The following is an 18973-nucleotide window of genomic DNA, read 5'->3' as shown; positions in this document are numbered from 1 at the left end:
AGTGGACGCTCTTTCGCCGGTTCCCGGACAGGGGGTGAGCAATTCGGGGGTGAAAACACAAGAAACAAGCCTCCACCGAAATTAGGTTAACGACAAAATAACCTACACAACAACCGCCAAAACAACGACGCGCTTCCTGTCAGTGCGCGGCGGGAGATTCGAAAATGAGTACGTTCCAAGGCAAGTTGGCCGAGATGCCCGAAATCAGCATCGATCGCTTCGACGGGTCGAATTTCGAGGCAGAAGCGTTCTTTTTGTCGCATTGCCACACTGACCACATGGTCGGATTGCAAGATCCCAAATTCCAACAGAATTTGGTCGAGAATAATCGATTTTTGTACTTGTCACACGTTTCGGCCCAAATACTCAAAAACATGTACCCAAAGATCGCAAATAATTTGGTGGAGCTCGATCTGCATTACCCGACGACTGTCCCTTTGAAAGGGAGGGTTTTGGCGGTGATGCCGATCCCAGCAGGACATTGTCCTGGATCAGTCATGTTTCTGTTTGAAACAGATCAGAATGTATTGTACACGGGGGACTACAGGATCAACCCCGGAGACATCTCCAAATTCAAGGCTTTTTACGACTCGTACAACAACCGAAAACGCATAGATGCGGTGTATTTGGATACGACATTTTTTCTTAAAGAGTATGCAAGGTTTCCCAAAAGAGGCGAGAGTTTAGACGAGATTTGTACTATCATCAAAGAGTGGATCTCGCGAAGTGACAAACACGTCGTCGGCCTCAACACCAGCGCCAAATACGGCTACGAATATCTCTTCATGGAAATCTTCAAAACGCTGAAAATGCCGGTCCACGTCAACGACGAAATCTACGAGTTCTACAGCCGAGTGCCGGAACTAGATCAAGCTGTGACTCGTTCTAAACATCTGACGAAGATTCACAGTGCCTGCGGTAGCACGTATACCGTTATTTGTGCCAATACTGTCGCCTACAAGATAAAAACGATCAAGATCTCGGCGTTTCGCTGGAAGAGCGAGAGTCTCCAGAATGGCATATCAGAGAGCCATCACAACACACATTTTGTGTGCTACTCGACCCACGCTTCGTACGAAGAAGGTGTCGAGTTACTCAAGTTTCTTAAACCCAAGAAAGTGGAAGCGAACGTGTTGCATAAAAAGCCAACGGTTGATCGCGAGATTTTGGCGAACATCGAGGAGAATCTGCGTGGGGGGGAAGAGCCTGAAACTAAGAAGATTAAATTGTTTGAAGTTGTGGAGGAGGAGAGGGGCGAAGACGTGGCGAGAGTCAGTGCAGACGAAGATGAAAATTTCATATTAGATTCTCCCCCGCGACGACTATCCACTTTATGACAGTGGCATAATTTGGTAATTTTTTGTCCCTACAGGTTGCAACACTGACATTTTATTTTTAGTACCAATTTGGTGTAACATTTTCTTTTTGTACAATTTTTTAAATAAAGCTATTATAATACAAATAATTTATTTTTATGACAGAAGATAGGTACAAGTGCTTTTATGAAAGAGTACACGATGGAACGAAATCTTCGACCATGGAACAAATCCAGCATGAGATCAACTACCCTTACATTAAAGAGAATTCAATTTTTATTATTTTATACAATTGTTAACAGTAATTTACACATTATTATAATTATGGAATGAAATTATAGTAGAAAATATAAGTTGTAAGTCAGTTTTTACTTATAAGTTGCATTTTCTACCAAGATATATGGCTCTCACATCTATTATATACACAAGCTATATATCACAACACTACAACTTGTTACCATGCTTGTTTATGTGACAATATTATTATTTACAGTACAATAAATAAAATCACTTAATTCTAAAAAAAACCTTAGGACTATAATTACAGAAAATTGAAAGAAAAATGTAAACATGCTGTGGCCATAAATCATCTGGCAGTACATTGTTTAAAGCAAAATAACATTGGTCCAGTATTATTAAATTACCCTAACTATAATACAAATATAAATAACGTCGTTACGCACGTAAAGTTTTATTTTATCGATATGCTTTTTTCAATGTACCCTAATGACGTCGGACAACTGAATTAAACTTAACAAAATACGTATTGGTCAATCGAAGCGCAGCTTGAAATGATTTTTTTAAATAAAAATATAAAAAACGAACGAGAAAATAATGTAATAATGCCCTTTGCGTATACCTACTACACAAAAAAAAAAAAAAAATAGCTGCCATGAATGAAGAATAATACTCGTAAATGACGCGTCTATAACTATATTGACATCACTACGAACTGTTTTAACATGTGCACCGTGTCATTTTTACGAAACGGACAACAAAAAACCTCGTGAATGCCCATGAAAACAGTTCTTTAAAAGTAGTTGGTTCAAGTCTTTGTGTTTATTATTTAAACATACATCTAGCCTGCCCGGGTTGTCTCTCAGTCGCTCTAATCACACATCCTGCACGAATTCCTTTGATCCTTCGGTTGGATCGGCGCGATCGGCCCGAACGATCAAAACCAATTGGCGCCGTAAAATGGTAACAACTACAAAACTGGCTGACTGGCGATGTGACCAGGCAAGCAAATCAAACAAATAAACGTTAAACTCCACTAATCAGTTTGATTTCGAGTTCCGCATGCGTGAAATAAAAACAAAACGTAAATGAAATGCCACTTACTCTACGAAACACCGATTTTTGTCTAATCAAACTGACCAGGTGTGCACACATCCAGTGTCAGGCAAGCGACGCACTCACACGAACCTCTCGTTCACAGCGCATTCTCTGAGCGAGGCGACGGACCTCTTACGATCAGAGAACAACATCGGGCAGACTATGTGGCCACTAGGCCCTCGAATCGTTATCGTGCACGATTTTTCGTTCCTTATAGTAGATCTCCTCGCTCTCTTTGTCGCACATCAGCAGCACCACGCCGCCGAAGAGGAAGATCGCGGCGCCCCAACCCACTCCGTACGCCCAGCCAAACTCCCATATCGTCCTGTTACCTTGGTTCAGTTCGGCGGCGAAGCACACCGGATATATGATCAGGGCGATGAGTATTGATACCACTGCAACAAACAACCTCAATCTCGACGTTCTGTGTTCACCTCGAGTGCCACTTACGGGCCAAACCCATTACTATCACAGCGGAACGGTAGCACTTGTATTTGGAGTGGTGGTCTTTGGTTTTCAGGCCGAAACCGGTGAGGATGGTCGCCACCAGGTCGGTGACGAGGGTGATCACGCAGAGACCGGCGGCTGCTTGGATGTACGCTGCAACATTTATCGTTTGTGATTCACTCTTTACGTTATGACCACGACTGCGTTTACATGACTTGTCCGTCACGTCGGTCTACCGCAAACTACATCCCGAAAAAGGCATCAACAGATGAATCAACTGTTAACTATTCTTTTGCATTTGGCCTTTGCGGTGGCGATTGCGGACAGCTACCTTTCACCAAAAATTTCCGGTTCTTATCTGTATCGTTAATTCGTAATTAAAAATACATAATCCATTGCAATTAAATAATTTTGTTCTTTGATACGCCTTATCGAATCGATCCAATAAAAATTCACGGCCTTTGAGGAAAAACTCCCGTCCGCCGCCACTGCCTCCCGTCGACCTTTCAACCCCCGCCGCCCCATTTCGGCGGCGGAATTATTAATTGTAGTCGCAACAACCTGCCAATAAAACGCGATATTTGCATTCCGTACGGGGGAAAGATTGATGATCGCCGCCGCCGCGCCACCCCACGTATTTAGGTCGAGTGACATTCTCGTCCCGTTAAATGGGCGAGACTTGTTGAATCCGATTCCGTACCTGCATCCCTAGATTGGTAACATCCGGGCGGTTCTTGCATGTTGAACGGGAGCGGTTGGGGTGCGTTTTCTTCGATGCAGTGCATGAAGAGGCCCTGCCTCCAGCCCGCCGCCATCAGCCAGTCGGTCGACGCCAGGCCCATTATCATCAGGATTATCACTATGAGCCCGCATATGAAAGCTATCACCTGAAAATCGAGCGGCGTTAGTAACGTGAGCACGGAGGCGGCGAACTGGTCGCACCAGTCGGTACCGGCTGTTCTGCGCCGCCACTCGCACCACCGTCGTTTCAGCCATCCTTCACGACTCTGACTAACACTTCCTCCTCTGTGAGGCAAGTACAATCACGAGTCAGGTGTGTCAATCGTCGTGTTTGAGAATGCTGATAACAAGAAAATAAGCCAGCGGTGGAGGGGCGAGACAGGAATAGTAAAAATTTTCATCACACTCAAAATATTTATAGTTACGGGGGTATAATCGTTAAAGTGTGTACTCAACAATACGACTATTAATAGAAATTGATAATTAAAAATACATTCGTCTGAATATTAGTTTGTTTTGATGGCGCAATAAATATAATCAGATCAAATAGCGCAGTTGCACTCGAACGCATTCTGTATTAATTACAGAGGGGGAGACGGAAGACCAAGAATATGCGTTGATTAAACACGAAGGACAAACACGTGAACGCACCAAAACAAGCGTGGATGCAATTTGTTGAAGCTGTGTGCATCGAGTCAACAACAAATATTTACGGAATGGATAAATAAAGCGGGACAGGTTAAATTCCCACTTATCGGATTGGGCACGGGCGTAATTCGGTGATTTTACCATCATAATAAATAATCACCAGAAAAAACTTAAAAAAAGGCACAACCTGCTTTTTGGCTCTTCGCATTTAATTTAAAAAAAAACACAGACACAAAAAACTTGGCTGGGTGTTATGCGTTAGAATTAAATTTTAAAAATCTCCAAAATGCTTGTCGGAATGATCATCACATAACAAAAACACTCGACACAGCAATATCGTTCTATAAAAAAAAATCCAGACATTATTGTAACGCGACTGTCATTTCTCAAATTGCGTGAGTTTTTGTCATTTTCGACTGTCGGATGAAGTATTTATATCGTGTGATCAAATAAATTTCAGATAGAATGTGGTCTGGAATGTCATTTGCTCATTGTCGAATGACAGTCCCAAGCACTCTTCACGTGAAATTTCTTTCATCGCACGTTAACCACAGCAGAGGTCCACTGGACCCTTATACAGTGCGGATGTAAATAGTCTACCCCTCGTAACTAACCAGGGAATATACAGGGTGTTAGGGAATGGTCTCCCAAGAATTTCAGGGTGAGTGTATCAGGAAAAATGTGGTCGAAAACCTTTATACGGTTTTTGGATGAATTAAACCGTTTTCTGAAAATAAAATTGTTCCCTGCTGTTTTGGGACTGCTGAAATATTGCTTTGTACTACAGCGTGATCAACAATGACTGAGTCTGTTGGCAATGAAACAATTGAAAAATATTGGTGTTTTTCTGTTTCGTAATTGGCATTGACCGGATGTTTTAACTTGACACGACATTTAGAACAAAATAGGTTATGTCGGGTATGTTTATGCTATTACAAAAATGACCCTTTAATGGTAAACGTCAAATTCGCCCGTCAACTCTGTCAAAGCTGACAACCGGAAATGCGTTTAGAATACAGTGGTACCAAAATCATTCAAATTTTCATTGTTACCAACAGATTCAGTCATTCTTGATCACGTTGTATTGGGGACACCGAAAACTGGGCAGATGTGTCATTCAGTTGTCAAAAATTCTAAACCATACCTTAGCTACTCATAACCAAGTTGACAGTTTTTTTGAAAATATCAATCATAATGACAGTAAAGGTGCATTTACATTGACACTTTTTGAAATGACAATAGCAGACTGCCCAGGATTCCATGTCCCTCATTGTACACCAAAAAAAAAAATCTTCTTTTCGATTTATAAATGATTGCTTGGTAACGATTTGAAATTTACTACTGTCTGTCAAAGTTTACATTTTAATTTGATCTATCTTTTATCCGTCGCCTGCGAAGACTACAATCGTTTACAATGCCCTAATATTCTATCGAGGAGTATGCAGATATGTATTTTGTGTATGGGAATATAGCGGAAAGGGTTACTGCTGCTGTCCGAAGGTATGCTAATGCTTGTATTAGGACAAACGGAGGACATTTTGAACATTTATTATGATTTTTTTCAATACAAACACAAATAAATAAAGTTCCACCAAAATTAACGAATCTTATTGGTAGTATTAGGTGGTTAATGCTCGATTTCAAATCCCTTTAGAGGTTGATCGAGATATGGTATCACAAATAAAGCTGCAGAAATAATTTCAGTTTATTGCAGCAATAAAAAAAGGACTTACTTCAAGGTTGCAGTGAATCTAGATAAATATTTCGAATGAATTATTGACTTTGCCCTTAAAAAAATGCAATCCTGGTAGTTTTTGATGAGATATTATCCAAGGGAAGTATTCAAAACCGAAACGTCATTGTGACAATAGGTACTTTGTTGTCTTTTAGTTGCTAAGCAATTAACTTTCATTTCAGAACTTTAACTGAGATATTTTCATATTTGGTGGCGGAAACAAAAGACTGAGAAATGTCACAAATTTGTATTGTCAGTGTCAAATTTCTCAAAGACGTTCGTGATTGCGACAGAAATGCAGCAAATGGCAATAAGAAAGTTATTCATCGTCGAACTAGAGAAATAATTTGTAATACGTTTGATTATATGAGAATAACTTTTCCTTTTGAAGCACTGACAAAAATTGGTTTCCTTAGAATTTGTTTTTTCAATCTATTTAGCGAAAATTTAAATTTACCTAGACATTCCTTTTTACGGCGTTTATGAGAAATTTGACACTGACAATACATTTTTGTGACATTTCTCAGTCTTTTGTTTCCGCCACCAAATATGAAAATACCTCTATTTATTTAATTATTTCAACAATAAAATGGTGCAAGAGCTCCCAAACAGTGGGGCACCATTTTAAATTTTTATCTTTGAGAAAACCATTCATGTTGGGAAAAAATGGTATTAAGGTTTTCGACCATATTTTCCCTCACCCTGACATTCTTGAAAGACCATTCCCTAACACCCTGTATAGTGACATTTCAAAGTTGACAACGTCTGCAACGACATCTCTGCAGATTGACGCTTTCAGTTTTACTTTAAAAAGCAAAGTAAAATCGTTATAGATGTGAACTGTCAAAATGACGTTTGGTTGGTATCAACTAAAATTACTAGGCGCGCTTCTCGGGATTTTTGAATTTAAGTTTTTGTTCTGGCGCCAATCGTCAAACGTGACAGAAAAATCAAAGCCATGTTGCCGTATGATATACAGGGTGTATTTTAAAATGTGCCGAAATTTTACCTACGAGGTTGTTTAACAACGTAGAATACTAAGAGGATTTAAAAAAAATTGTAGCTCAAAAAATAAATGTCATTTTATTTTTTGACATAGAATGTTTAAGATATTTTTTCCGAGTTCTACGTGAAGCCAGTAGCTCGTCGTTAAAATTTGTGCGCGCACTTCAAAAACACCCTGTTTAAGAGAGGTAAGGTTTATCAAGCAAACACTATTATTCTAACCAAATCAGTTTTTAATGGTTTTAAACCAATTACATACAACTCTTTAGAATAATAAATTGTTTTGACTAATTTTCGTTGGGTAAACCCGGGCATCATTTCACTTTTTTGTGAATTTTTGAATATTGACAACAGGCAATGAGTGATATTTGACACTTGCCAGGGGTTTGGAGGTTATGTTTGTTGTTTGTAGTTATTGTCGAAAGGTGGCAAACATTTTTTTCCGATACAATTACCCTACGATACCACAATCATTTTTTGTATAATTAGGTTGATGGAAAGAAAATTTGTTTGTTTCTATTTTACCTTCTTCGTCACCAACAATTGCACAATAATTATTAGTCGGCGTCGGCGTGCACACTGTTAACTATCGACTCTTTGAGTCATCTTCCGCTGCATTCGACATTTCACACAAACCGATGTCTCACCCCAAAAATGACATTTTCTTCCTCTACTATCACATTACCAGATTACTGCGAGGGACCTCCCCACTTTATGAGTCACACTTCTCTCAAACTTTCGCCGTAAAATCGCAGATCATTTCTCCCGACATTCCTACATGTTGCACCGGCAACAACCAAAATCTCTTGCAATTTCAGTAATTGCGGTCATTGCCAACATCAACACGTTCACTACTACCATTCATCATCGATAAAATATGCGCCCGTAAACGGAATACGCATTCCTCGATTAAAACAATGGCCAATTTACGACTCACGAAGTCGGAAGAGAGGAGTTTTTCCCGACACCCGTTCCTTGGCCCCGAGCCAAACAAAACTAATTTCGACGAGGCAAAAAATCGTTTAATTAGACGAGGAGGAGAACGACGAACCCCCCTCGTTCGTATTAACTTTGTTCCGATTGAGTCGTCGTATCGAAAGTTTTTTTCATAAAAATTCCCCGGACCAGATAAAAGCGAGTGGTGGAAGGCTTCAAAAGTGGGCCATCAAAGTTTATCGAAAAGCGAGCGACTGGTTTAAGTGACATCACATGTAGCGGCACAACAAAGAACTACCGAAATAAACACAACCCCATTGAACTGGATCGATTGCCGAACGGCGATGCAGCCCAATTAACTCGCACAAAACTTGCGGTCGAACCGCATCGAACGTGGAGCGCGTGTGGACTCCAAACCATCATAAATAATGAAGACACACGTGGTGACACATTACACAAATTGACAGTTGCGGTTGTACCGCAGCACGATCAATTTTCCTGCCGAAAATTCCGTGGTGCAAAGTTAAATGTTTTTCAAAATTTGCCAAAAGCTGTGCAGACCGGCGGTCTGTTTTGTCGGTCGCCGCCACCAAATGCACCGTCTGAAAATTACCTTGTAACCATAGTAACTCACGCTTGACGGTTTCTTCCAGACGAAAAAAATCGATAAGAGGCAGTGCGACCGCGTCGCGCCATAATCAACCCCCCTGTAGCACGTCGGGAGCGAGAGGAATTAACCTGAAGGAACGACCCTTAAATACGCAAATGTGGAAGTTGTTGTTGGGAGAGTAACAAAGCCGGGACCAAGTCGAGGAATAATCGAGTTACGGCTCGGTTGCTTCGCCCGGATAATTCCGGACCAAAAGTCCTGGAGGGAGACAAAATAAAACGGACCATTTTTCTCCAGGAGCGCGTTCGTCTCCGTGAGAGCACTCGATTCCGGACAACAGGATTAATAATGCAGTCCGGGCGATTTTCCGGTCGTCTCGAAAAACCGCCTAAAATGCAAATCGTGCCCGTTTTCTTTTTAATAAACCGTTCGAAGAACAAACAGGGGGCGATTAGCGGCGTTAAAGGTTAACAACATCGTCGAATATCGTCCGGAAAATAAATTCGCAACGACTCTTTCTCCCGAGTGTTCGGAATGAATTCGGTGGAAATTGCTTTCCGGGATGGAGAGCTGCCGGAATATGCTTTTTCCGTGAATTTTGAACAATTTGATTTTGAAACGTGGCTCGGCTTGAGTGGTGGTCGGGGGTGATACGCACGTCAGGGAGTTGAGCCGGGATCGCTTTGTCGAGACCATAAAAACGGCTTAATGGCCACTTTATTACAATTTTTTCCCGAGAGCTCCGAATATGTAAACAAATAAAATAAAATCCAGCATCGAATAAAAAGAAACGGCGCCGTAAACTTCACTTTTATTAAGTGGAAGCGGGGGCCCCGTCCAAGTCACGCGATAAACACGTTGACAACTTATAAACAGGGCAGATTTTGAAAATCCGGGAGCGGGATCCGAAACCACCAAACCGGAAAATTCCGGCCCGGACCTCTTGCGTCATCGATTTTTCAATTTTTTCCGACCAATTAAATTGAAAGTTATGTACTCTTCGCGGACTTCCCCGGCAAGCAATTAAAAAAAAATTGATAATAAATCTCACGGCGGCCGCATTTTAATATAATTATTCCGGGCCGAATCTCGTTCAAGCGACACGAACGCCACATTCATCAAAAAAAATTACACGAAAACAAGCTAATAACGATTCCTAACGTTAATGAGCCATTAAATCCGACTTTAGACGCAATTAAAAACATCCAAACAAATTCCAAACAGCCGTAAAAATTCGTCGACTTTTCCCCACTTTGACGACGAGCCGCCGCTGCCCGCTCGCCACCAATTACACCCCCATTACGACCCATCAAAATAAAATAAAAACAAAACACACGCACTAATCCGCTGTACATATAAAGACGCTCGTAATCCTCCCCGGAGCCCGTTAATTCATATTAAGAGCTAATAACACCCCACCGCGATGTTCGCGACAATACGGGGCCGGATTCGGGGGGGTGGTGGTGCGCTTTTGCCCCCGTCTAGATCCCGTTTACCTGTGCGATCTGATTTTCCGCCATTAAAGCCCAAACTATCGGTCGGCGGTGCACTGAACGACGTGTCCAGACTGTGAGACTATTGGATGCATCTGTCCGACCGGCGTCCCGTACCTTCACCCAACATCACTCACAGTCTAATCGCAGACGGACACAGCGAAATACTCGTCGACCGTACCACACGTGCAACGGTCGGGGCGCTAAATTCGAACTGTGGCCGACCCGAACACCCCGGAGTGTGTGTGCGTGTTCCGTCCCGCTGCCGCCCCCGGAATCGATTATCGGGACGGGCGCGATGCGCCGCCGCCAACCTACGCTCCGGCCTACTCGCAATTTTCGAAAGGCGATTTTTTCCAGTTATTGTTGATGGCGGATCGGCCCCCGGAAGACCACCTACGCCGACGTGTCTCCGGTCACTCCGGAGGACCGCCACAATTAAAAATCGATAGCGACGGAAAAAAATGACTTCTCGTCGATTAGGGGGGGTCGAATTGGTGGCCACCCTCGACAATCAGCGGGTGATTAGCACTAAAAAACAAACGAGCCGTTCTCCCTCGTGCATCCAGTTAACACTAATTGGTGCCGCATCGAGGGTCGGGGGTTGTAAAGGGAGACGAGGACCTAATTTTCATAAATAAAAAACGTTTACGACCACTTTCGAATGGTCGTAATGGAGATGAGCTTCGACGACGGCTGTTCATGTCCAAATTGACACCATTCTCGGTGTCGTTAGTTGACGATCTCGTGTACTCGACAGAGTTGGGTGATGTTGACAGAAGAAGACGGCGCACGAGATGAATTAATCTAAGACAAATCAAATGCTGGCGTGATCGAATACCCTGAGAACAATCAGATAACTCGGACGTATACATGGATGAACTTTGACGCGACCGGACATGGGTCAGCTCTGTTTGCACCGGAAACACGGGGTTTACAGTTTCCTCCATTATCGTACCGCTCAAGATAAACCAGAACACAAACTTCCCTGCGTGATCCCATCGAATCTCGCACGGATCGCTCGTTTCTCATGCTAGAAAAACTCCCATCTTCATAAATTCGCCCAGAGACATCACACCGAAACCATAACACGACCTCGTAGATTAATGCAGTCTCGCAAACGCCCCGAATCCGATCTGGTACCCCTCCTAATGACTGATCTGTCGGCATCGTTGATAAGGGTCTGATGAATGGTATGAAAAATCAATTTTATGGAGAACCTCGTCGGGAACGCACCTCCGAGAGGAGCGAGAAAAAAAAAAACAATCGAAGCGCGTCAGGAATTGATTAAAATTTTAAACGCATTCGGTGCGGCGGGGGTGGCGGCTAGATCTTGTGCGATTAGAGCCGACTGGCCGCAGGGGTCGCACAAAATGGATACCGAACGTCTGAACACGTCCGTCATCGGGATCGGCTCCGGCCGAGAATGGGGCTTCGTGTGCACCTTTGCCATCGAAATCAGGATGCAGCTGCTGGTGCGGCATAATCGCTCTTTTCTTCCGATAATTAGGGGGAGAGTCGGAACGCGCACCTCGCGGCGATCCTCGCAGAGCGCGAGGCCTTTATCGGGACGAGTTCTTTATCGAGTTTCGAGAACAGCCATCGAGGCGACTCTTCTCGGATAACTTTTTAATTAAAATACAGTGTAATACAAGGGAGGACGACGTCTCAATGTGGCGCGATCCTAAACGAGGCGAAGTAAATTTCCCTTCCGACAGCCCGATGGGGCTGTCCCGATGAAAAATCCATAGTCGGGACTCTTTGCTCTTATTAAGAGGCTTCTCTATAGACGCGCCAATTTCCTCCAAATTGTGCACTCCGAAAAGGAGACGAGTACAATCGGCTCAACTTCTGACGACCGACCGAAACTTTGTCATGAATCGGAAATGCTCTACATACAACGTGTTTCAGAAATAAGTACATTAATTTTAACCAGTGACAGTTCTCGTCAAGAACAACCAAATTTTTATGTATCATTTTTTCGAAATATAATTTTCATTTCAGTATTTTCCTCTCACATAAATTAACGAGCTGTCTATTTACTCGCATTTTCTAGTTATTTGACCCAATGACAGTGACCGTGAAATATGTAATACATACTTTTTGTAAAATCAACGCAAAACATTGTGTTTTTAGAATACAGTTTTTCCGCTCTGCGACCGAGGTGTAGTTTTTAGTTAGTTTTGTCCGACTCCACAAGGAAGGTGTTTACGTGTTGATTCTGTGATTTAAGCTAAAATTTTGTGAAAATGAGTTTATTTACGGGTAGTGAATACATATATATTGTGTTAGCGAATGGTGAAGCGTCGGGAGTGCTCCTCGAGTGTAGAGAATTTCCGTGCTACTTCTTGTGTGGGTGCATGAAGGACTTGGTATATTCGACCCCAGTTGACACAATTGAAGTTTTAAGAAAATGCTGCCACAACAATTAGCAATAACAGAGGCATGTTGGAAAGAGTGAAAAAATTATTTCGTCGGCGCCTTCATTATTGTATTGACAATAACGGCGGCAACTTTGAACAGTTTTTGTAATGGTTAGTGATTACTAATTACTCTAATTACTTCATGAGAATTTTTACCGATGAATACACTAATTTCAGGAGACATTTTGTCATCATTTGGGTATGGACGATTCATTAGGGTCAGTTTAAAATATTTATTATTAAAATTGTTTTCATTTAATATATACCACATGATTCTCTTTTTTCTCTTTCACCCTTATCATTATAGGTTACAGCAACGGGCGCAGCAATTAGCCGCAAGAAACAAGTGAAAGTTTTCTTGCATTTGTTTTTTATTCTTCGCTTATCGGCATCGGCGAAGCAAGTAATCCTCGTAGGCGTGTAATGAAATTTGTGCCAAATCTTTCAATAATTTTAGTTGGATAACTAAAGTCCATTCAAAAATTTAAAAAACCATCAACGTCGCATTTTCCTCGATAATTACTATCGGCAACGCTGTCTAGTGTAAAATTTGGGTGAGACTTGTAATTTTGAGGTTAAATGTTTATTGTGTCTTGTTTTTCTGGGCATGTTTAAGTGAAAATAATAAGAATCAATAAATAAGTGAAACGTGCTGCTAATAAAACAATATGAACGAAATTCAAAGCAATTGAATTTTATTTTGAATCAAATAAATGTCATAATTTATAGTTACCAACATAGTATGAAAAAATATCTAGGTACCTAGGGTTTTTTAAATTTTACCAACCTATAGCAACAGGTGGTGATTTTTTGATTTTTGAATGGGCTTTATAAGGTTTAGCTGAAAAATAAATTTAAATATAAAACCAAAAAAAATCTGGGCTGCCATAAAGCAAACTGTAACAGTTTGGATAGAATTTACTAGTTATTTCGTATTAACCAGTTGGTAGTATCCACGGTTTTAATCATCTTTTGTTTAAATGAAATTTAAATTTTCAAAACGAACCGAAAGACAGAAAAACAGCAAGCCTGAACGAAAAAAAATATGAATGAAAGCATGAATGAATACTTTAACGAATGAATTAATGTGGACCGACAGAGAGACAAACATACAGAAAAACATTACAATCGGCGCTTTTTGCAGTAGTGTGTTTCTTTTATGACAACCACATTACAGTCACGCCTTTAACAAAAAACGCGTCTGATTTATGGCCAGAGGTCTTAGACAATTTTAATCCAACAATGTGGAGAAACAGCATCTTGCAGTGAGAAAAGTTAAAAGATAATCGGTCAACTATGACGGCTAACTCTTATATCGGAGACGTTCCGCTCATAATTATATCTTGAACAGAATCCGTCTCAGACGTGAAACGCAATTTTTTTTTCTGATTCTGAACACGAAACAGATTATTTTGCTTTATTAAATTGCTGTATTTATTAGTTGCTGCATTTCGCTTGAAGAGCGCTTAATATCAAAACATAACCCAAATTTATTTTGTTACTAGATTATTTATTTAAGAGAAAACTTTATAACCAAGTACGATCAAAACAAACACTTCATCAAAAAATTCCGAATAAAATAAAAACATCCAAAGAATAACGAGTTGAGCCGGGTGTACTACTCTGTCAAAATGACATCAAGATCCACTTAGAAAACTGCAAAAGCCGCCCCCTCCCTCTAAATTTCGTCGTGGCTCGTCTGGACTTCCCCCTCTAAACTGAAAACTTCTGGAATCCGTTGTTCCTTTTCCCCATTGATTCGCCGCCTCGAATTGCGCCTCTTGTTCATTTTGTTTATTAGAGTTTTTCGCTTTCTCCGGTTGACAAGACGTCTAAATTAGCACTCCCTCGGGTTCCGTACCCGACCCCCGGCCCAGCACACCTGATTACAAACAAACAAAAAAAAAACACACCCCGTTCCGCTACTCGATATTTTTCCGGGCCGGAGCTGCTTATCCGGAATTTAAACACCGGCCGTGCCGAATCGATTGATTCGATTGGCTCTCGGCCAAATGCGATTTGCCGTACATACACACGGCCGTTCGTCGAACTGTGCGCTCGCTAATTGACCGAATAATTCGTCATGCGGTGGCGGAAGAAAGTTGGGCCGAGAGGGTTGTAACTTTTTTTTTTGTGTGTGTCCTCGATAAGTTAATTTGCGTCGTCTTGTCGACTCCTGACCCCGAGCATATTCCTGTTTGTCCTTTGTTCGAGAGGGGGAAAGTTTTTACGGCGTCCTAAATCTGGTCGAGAGCCACCGATACGCCGGGGGATGGATAAAAGTTTTTCTTTTCGGTGAGGCAATAAAATAAAATGCGGGACGAATTTATTTGATGGGGTCTCGTTTAGGCGGGATATCGGCCGATCTTTAATTATTCAACGGGGGCGGCGGGTTTTTTCTCTTTCCTCTTCTGGACAATGCAGTCGATTGTTTCGTCGCGAGCCGCAATAAATTCATTCGACCGTCGCCGGGGTGAAATATGAATAAACATCGGCTTTGTTATATAATGAAAAACATATTTTCGCAGCGAACACGATTCGTACAAGACAAAACACGAGTTCCAGTCGCGCTCGCTTCATTATTCATCACGGGGGATATTTCATTATTCAATATTGCTTTATTTTTCTCGGTTCGAGTCAGGAATTTACTTAAGAAGAGCCCTAACGACCGACTTCATAAAACAAGAATCTCCCCTTCGCAGCTGACTCCCCGGTAATGATTTATTAAGAACAATTTTCGAGTCGAACGATCCCCGACGAAAAACATCCACCGGAGCTCCGGAATCGATCCCGGCACGGAAAAATAAAAGGGATCCCATTACTTTTATGTGGAACCATGAGAAATGAATCCAATTTTTACGACGCGCTCTTCTACAGAGATAAACGCTTACTGGAAATATCAAATTTTTAAAAAGACACAGAACAATAAATCGAAACCGCCGCCCCCTTTCAATTACCATCGGGGGCGCTGCCTAAGTGTCCGGACGGACGCTGCGGCGCGGTTAGATTGGGCGTGCGACCCCGTTATGGTCTGTCGGGCGCGAAAATGAGAAGAAAAGGACCAAGTCGGATATTTTATTCGACAACGGCAATAATAAAATTTAACACGGAACGGGTACCCGCTGGCAAAATGCAAAGACGAAATGGGAACGGGCGAGATCCACCCTTTTCGGATATTAATCGCCGACGAAGCTCCTCCAATTAAATATTCTTGCGCGTCTGCAACGTGACCCCGGCGCTCGAGGGTAAACAGCCCCGCAACGATTTGATCCCGACTCTTGATTTGACATTTTTCAGCACAAGAATTTGTTTTCTTTAAATGTGCAGCCGCGTCTGCACAATCGACATCTCGGTTGAAAAATTCGCAACATCTGGAACCTTTCCCGCACGTATTTACCTCCGAAATTATGAATTCGCGTCGCGGCACCCTCCCCACACATCCACCCGAACAAATCCCCCCCGGAACAAGTGACAAAACCAGAGAAGCCAACGTACGAGAGCCCTCGACCTCGATACGGGCGCGTTTATTCGCAATTTCCTCGTTTTCCTACGAGCGGACACGTCGATTTCCCACAATCACGACGTTGCCCCCGCGAGATGCTCGCAATCGTACGGACGCAACGCCGCAGGGGCCCACCGCCAATAAAACATAAGGGGGTCGTGGGAGGTTATTGTGCGGACGACGACGAGAACAACACGACACCTCGGGGCGGGCTCGCATTGTCGAGATTAAGATTGCAATCATGATCGCCGCCCCTGAGGGGTACGGACTCGGTCATTACGTCCTCCCCCGATTGATGTTTGTTCCTGGGTGGGTTGTATACTTATTAAGCAGTAGGACGCGCTTCTGGGTCAGGTCTTGATGTCTTTCTGGACCCAGAGGGAAAGTTGTCTTGATGGGAAACATTTGACGCGAGAGATGGACCCGTTAAGAGCCGAAATGGTAACGCGGCGGTTTCGCAACGTATTGTTTAGGACCTATAAGTCTGTTCCGGGTCTCGAGACACTCGACTTTCCCTTTCTTAACATCGTCATTATTAAAATTGCTCCAGTTCACAGTTTCGAAACAAAAACTAAACAATCACACTCACCTTTAGTGGTCTGGTAATAGTGACGGTCTCGATGGTGGTGGTCTGGGCCATGTCGCTGCAAAAAAAGAGCCAAATCAGATCCACCCTGTAAACTGCACGCCGAAGAATCAATCAGGGTAAAAGTTTGAGCCGTGTTCGGGCAAGTTTCGGATCTTTTGTGTCTTGTCGTCACGACTCGAACTTTCCATTAAAACAGTTGGGGGCAATTTAAAGAGCCAACACAAAGAATTCAATCGGACGGAATGCCGTTATCATAAATCTGGCGTCGGGGGTGGCGGGTGCCTTGTTTTGAATTTGGTTTATTTACCCCTTCGAATTGCATTAATCACCGATATCCATTGTGTTCCATCACCGACTCCGTTTCCTGTTAATATCGCGTTGCGGCGTGTTCGTGCACAACCCTTTTCATAAATTATGCAGCTTTGCGGAGTTGTGACACTTTTTCGGTGGAATCGAGCCCCCGGGACGTGGCTCTAAACGAGCGAAGATCGTCAAAGGGTCAAGCACGGATTTGCCCAAAACGCTCTTAACTAATCAATGCGGATCCGAGTTCGCGAAAAGCAACCCTACTGCATTTAACGGCTTCACTCGGGACGCGTTTAAACGCAGGAACGGGGAAAAAAACAAACCGAACAAACCACTTAAGCGGGAGCACTTTAAAATATAAAGTATGTTAACCTTTTGACAGTCACGATTTCGAAGTGTCACGAAGAAAGCAGAACACGAGGCTTAGTCACACACCACGGACGGGGCATTATTCGAAGCGGCTGACAATGTAAATTTCTGAATCATCATTGCGTAAGGAAATTCAACCCTCGCTCGCTCGGGAACGGTCGACGTATTCCTAATTGGTGAAATTTCAGTAAACAGACGTGATATTTTAGTTTAATTAAATTAGTGTAATTGGACATTTTAGAGAATTCGCTTTGCAACTTGACGGAATTAAATTTTTGGCGAGTAACCAGCTTCTAATTAATTAATAGCGGAGACAGGTCGGTGCTCCGCTACGATACTCGCAAAGACTTTACAACAAAAATCCCGCCAACAACTTTGGTTCGAGTGGAGTTGTTGACTCTTTTGGAGTGGTGCCAGTTCAATTCATTCTTCCACAAGACTCTCCTTAAGTAATTTTTAGTAGCACCCCTACAAAAAGTGCTCCGATTATTTCCCATTCTTTTTAAATGTGTATTCACCGTTTCGGTGCCGGTTTCGTTAGCTTCTCTGTGTTTTCTCTTTGTGTTTCGCTGTAGTTTTCCTCTTGGAATAATAAATGTCTCATTAAAACTACCTCGTGTGCATTTTCTTTGTTTGCATTATTACATTCGTTCCTGAACGATAACGACAAACTTTCCGTGTTCAGAACCAACATTGTCGACCGCTCCACCATTATCAACGTCAAATTCCTCTCCGACACGAAATAGTTACGCTCATTTCTGAAGCACCCTTAAAATTACACGCCCCATAGACCGTCCCTCAGCCAGTAAAATCATTTATTCGTCCTGTGGTGGTGTTGCGGTTTCCAATCGTTCCGGACGTCCAAACGATTACCCCTCAGGTCACATTACCCTCCGCATGATCTTATAACCCCATCGTCAATCTACTAATCTAGAAACTCAACCACCTGTGCGTGCACCCACCCCTCGTTCCAACGGGGGACAGGTGAAAAACCAGTTTTTCGGTCGACACCAGGTGCGATCGCGATAACCCCCTCGTTAAAACCACCCCCGCCCCGTAACCTGAAAAAAGCGTAAATTATTGTTTACGTGAGACGCGTGTACAAAGACATTTCGCAATTTGACAATCTGTCACGCATTTCGTTGTTTCACACCATGGCCCACTCGTTTCGGAAAAATCGCGTTTCTTTGTCGGAGTTAATTTAGTCGGTGAATGTAGATGGGGGCATTACTATAAACGGGCCGTTATTTGCATGTCAAAGGCTCTTTAAATTGTTAATAACGGAACGGCGGGTTGGCGCGACGTTTCGCACTACGTCATTTGTTGCGTCAGGTTCACTCACCTTATCGTTATCAACGATCAATACGCACACTCTTCGACCGATAAGATTATAGGATGTTGCACTTATAAGGGGCGCACATGCACTTTACCAACGTTCACGTCCATGTTTGTTTTGGGAACATGGCGGAGGATGGTGATGAATCTGGACCGAAAAATGTGTCATAAACAGAATACGGC

At 42.6% G+C, this 18973-nt stretch overlaps 2 protein-coding genes across 6 annotated transcripts; one reads left to right on the top strand and one right to left on the bottom strand.

Moving 5' to 3' along the window:
• Positions 1-164: 164 nt before the first annotated feature.
• Positions 165-1843, top strand: Snm1. Its single transcript, XM_069042238.1, has one exon. It carries the CDS (start codon positions 165-167, stop codon positions 1335-1337), a length of 1173 nt encoding a protein of 390 aa, XP_068898339.1. The 3' UTR covers positions 1338-1843.
• Positions 1451-18973, bottom strand: LOC138126487 (transmembrane protein 47). Of its 5 annotated transcripts, none has more exons than XM_069042242.1 (5): positions 18798-18973; positions 16781-16835; positions 3799-3985; positions 3102-3251; positions 1451-3046 (listed from the first exon to the last, which is right to left on the bottom strand). In XM_069042242.1, exons 2-5 carry the CDS (start codon positions 16829-16831, stop codon positions 2823-2825), a joined length of 612 nt encoding a protein of 203 aa, XP_068898343.1. In that variant the 5' UTR covers positions 16832-16835; positions 18798-18973; the 3' UTR covers positions 1451-2822. The 5 variants fall into 5 exon arrangements, with proteins under 5 accessions (XP_068898343.1, XP_068898344.1, XP_068898345.1 ...); XM_069042243.1 differs by lacking the exon at positions 18798-18973 and adding an exon at positions 17088-17388; XM_069042244.1 differs by lacking the exons at positions 16781-16835; positions 18798-18973 and adding an exon at positions 10270-10434.

This window comes from Tenebrio molitor, chromosome 3 (assembly GCF_963966145.1).
Source record: "Tenebrio molitor chromosome 3, icTenMoli1.1, whole genome shotgun sequence".
Classification (NCBI taxonomy): Eukaryota; Metazoa; Arthropoda; class Insecta; order Coleoptera; family Tenebrionidae; genus Tenebrio; species Tenebrio molitor.
Note: the sequence above shows the minus strand (reverse complement) of the source record. Positions and strands in the feature narration are given on the sequence as shown.